The sequence below is a fragment of the Nicotiana tabacum genome, chromosome 19, assembly GCF_000715075.1.
Source record: "Nicotiana tabacum cultivar K326 chromosome 19, ASM71507v2, whole genome shotgun sequence".
Classification (NCBI taxonomy): domain Eukaryota; kingdom Viridiplantae; phylum Streptophyta; class Magnoliopsida; order Solanales; family Solanaceae; genus Nicotiana; species Nicotiana tabacum.
In genome coordinates, this window is record NC_134098.1 from 150,376,909 (window position 1) to 150,379,748 (window position 2,840).

Below are 2,840 nucleotides of genomic sequence, written 5' to 3' on the forward strand. Positions count from 1 at the left end.
GGTCGTGGTGAGCCGGGCTCGAGAGCGAATATTTCACTAAGGCTGAAACTATCCAACCCGTGTGGTTTGAATTTGTTTTATCTTTGTTTGTTCAATAGTAACTTAATTTATCGCTTTGTATCAAGTTAATCCGCGTATCCTTGAAATCACTTACAAATTTAATTGTTATCCGATTTTGAGGGCAAACTATATATACGCAAAATACATGCAACTATTTACCCTCTTAAGACTGACTGAGTCACATTTCATCAGCAATAAAAGGGTTTTAATCTGACGTACAGTTAGGCCAACCAACTTCTTGGATTGAAAAAAAAGAGGGGGAAAAAGTACATTGAATTAAAATCTGAAGGAAGAAATAAAAATAAATTAATTGAGGAGAAAAGAAGAGTAATATGGCAATTCATTTATATATTTCTATATATAACATCTCATTCTCCCACTTCCATGTATTAGAAGAGAAAAAACACTTGTATATAGACACATACAAAATATATACATATAGAGAGAAGAAAAGAATTGTAGTGCTGCATTTCTGGAGAGAGGCGAAATGGGTCTTACCGGAGTAACATTCTTGGTCACTCTGATGTTGCTGACCGCCGTCACTATTCCGGCAAATGGTTGCTCGCCGGCAGACCAAGCAGCATTAATGAACTTCAAAGCAGCACTTAACGAGCCATATTTGGGCATTTTCAACACATGGACGGGCACCAACTGTTGCCAGGGTTGGAACGGTGTTAGCTGTGACCCGAATACTCAACGGGTCGCCGACATTGTTCTTCGGGGCGAATCCGAAGACCCGATTTACGAGAAAGCCGGCCGGTCTGGTTACATGACCGGTTCACTCTCCCCCTCCCTCTGCAAACTCGATGGCCTTACTACCCTCATCGTCGCCGACTGGAAAGGCATCTCCAGCGAAATTCCGGCTTGTCTCACGTCGTTAAGAAATCTCCGTATAGTTGATCTCATCGGAAACAAAATCACCGGCCAAATTCCGGCGAACATCGGTCAGCTAAGTAAACTCGCCGTCCTTAACCTCGCCGATAATCAAATCTCCGGCTCAATCCCCGGCTCAATTGTCAATCTCGGCAAATTAATGCACCTTGAGCTTAGCAACAATCAAATCTCCGGCGAAATTCCGTCCGATATCGGGAAACTCAGCATGATGAGTAGAGCACTACTCAACAAGAACAAACTCACCGGTTCAATCCCGAACTCAATCTCCAAACTCTACCGGTTAGCCGATCTCGATTTATCAATGAACCAAATTACCGGTTCAATCCCAGCCCAGCTCGGTTCAATGCCTGTTCTCTCAACCCTAAACCTAGACTCCAACCAACTCTCCGGTTCAATTCCCAAAAATCTACTCAGTAGCCCCGGTTTAAACATTCTTAACTTAAGTAGAAACTCATTAGAAGGATTATTACCCGATGTTTTTGGTTCAAAAACATATTTTACGCATCTCGATTTATCGTACAACAATCTTAGGGGTTCAATTCCTAAATCCTTGGCTTCAGCTAAGTACATTGGTCATTTGGATTTGAGCTACAATCACCTTTGCGGCCCGATTCCAAACGGGTCTCCATTCGATCATCTAGAAGCTTCATCTTTCTCTAACAACGATTGTTTGTGTGGATCGCCATTACGTACTTGTTAATTTCTTTGTTGAGGGTTTAATTATGGTTTGTAATTAATCGTATTATCGGTTGATTACACATAATTGTATTATGCTGTAATGGTAAAATCTTTCTTCGTAGTGTGCTTAGCTTAATTACTGAAAGTGTAAACCCATAAATTATTGCTAAGCAACGGTTATGAGGTCGCATCATGCATGCACGTGAAGATGTGTAAAAGTTTCCAGGTAAAATATCTAAGAAAATTGTATGCTTTTATTATTTGTAAATCTCCCGAACTTTTCTTTCCTCAATAATTTGCTATCGATTTGTACCCTTCATGATTCTTTTAACCTGTTTGACTGGATACGAAGTTTAAGAAAAAATAAAGACTTTTAAAATTTATAGTCTTAAACAAGTCAAAAAGGGGCCAGAGTATTTATGTGGTTATAAAAGTTTCTCATTAAGGGTAGAATCGTAAGTTTAAACTAAATTGTTTTCAAATTTAGAAATTGGTCATTCTTTTTAAAACGAACCAAAAATTAAATAGGTTCACGTAAACTAGAACGGAAGAAGTATTATTTAAAGTGAGCATTCGAGTTTTTTTTTTTTATATATAAAAGATTTCTGCTTTTTCCTCTTTTAGCCAAATAGTTCGTGCACAACTGAACTGATGCAAGAAAGTTGAAAATTAATTTCAAACAACGATATGATATTATCTGTGACTTGCAAAATTTTGCACTTTATAGATAACCTTCTTTCAGACAATTAAACTCAAAAAGTTATGTTTCTTTATACTTTTTTTGGGGGAAGATTAAGACCCAAGCTATTTGGATACTGTTGGTCTGTGAACATTATGATTTGATGGCATATCATCAGATAATTTATTACGGACAAGACAGGAAGAGAAAAAATACAAGATCAATAAACTGAAATTTGAAAGGAAATGTTAGTTAGGTCATATGAATTATGATTTAAATGATATCATTGCTTAGTAGGAAAATGCATTAAGTGCTTGCTCAATGCCGTCGGCAGGAATCTGGTTGGTAGCCCTCATATATTTAGCCGAGGCGGACGTAGCCTTTTGGCTATAGATTCACCTGCAGAAATTAAAGACTTAATAAAATATTACATTTCAAATTAGAGGTATTCATGGTTCGATTTGGATCGATTTTTTTTTAAAAAGAAACAAAATCAAGTAAGTCGATTTTTCAAATATTAGAACCAAAT

The 2,840-nt window shown here is 37.3% G+C and overlaps 1 protein-coding gene across 1 annotated transcript; it reads left to right on the forward strand.

Moving 5' to 3' along the window:
- Positions 1–437: 437 nt before the first annotated feature.
- Positions 438–1,900, forward strand: LOC107803523 (uncharacterized). Its single transcript, XM_016627263.2, has one exon. The coding sequence runs from the start codon at positions 548–550 to the stop codon at positions 1,652–1,654; it is 1,107 nt and encodes a 368-aa protein (XP_016482749.1). The 5' UTR covers positions 438–547; the 3' UTR covers positions 1,655–1,900.
- The last annotated feature ends 940 nt before the right edge of the window (positions 1,901–2,840 follow it).

What these genes read in the sequence shown, in the direction of transcription:
- LOC107803523 (XM_016627263.2), top strand. Translation starts at nt 548, where the DNA reads ATGGGTCTTACCGGAGTAACATTCTTGGTCACTCTGATGTTGCTGACC.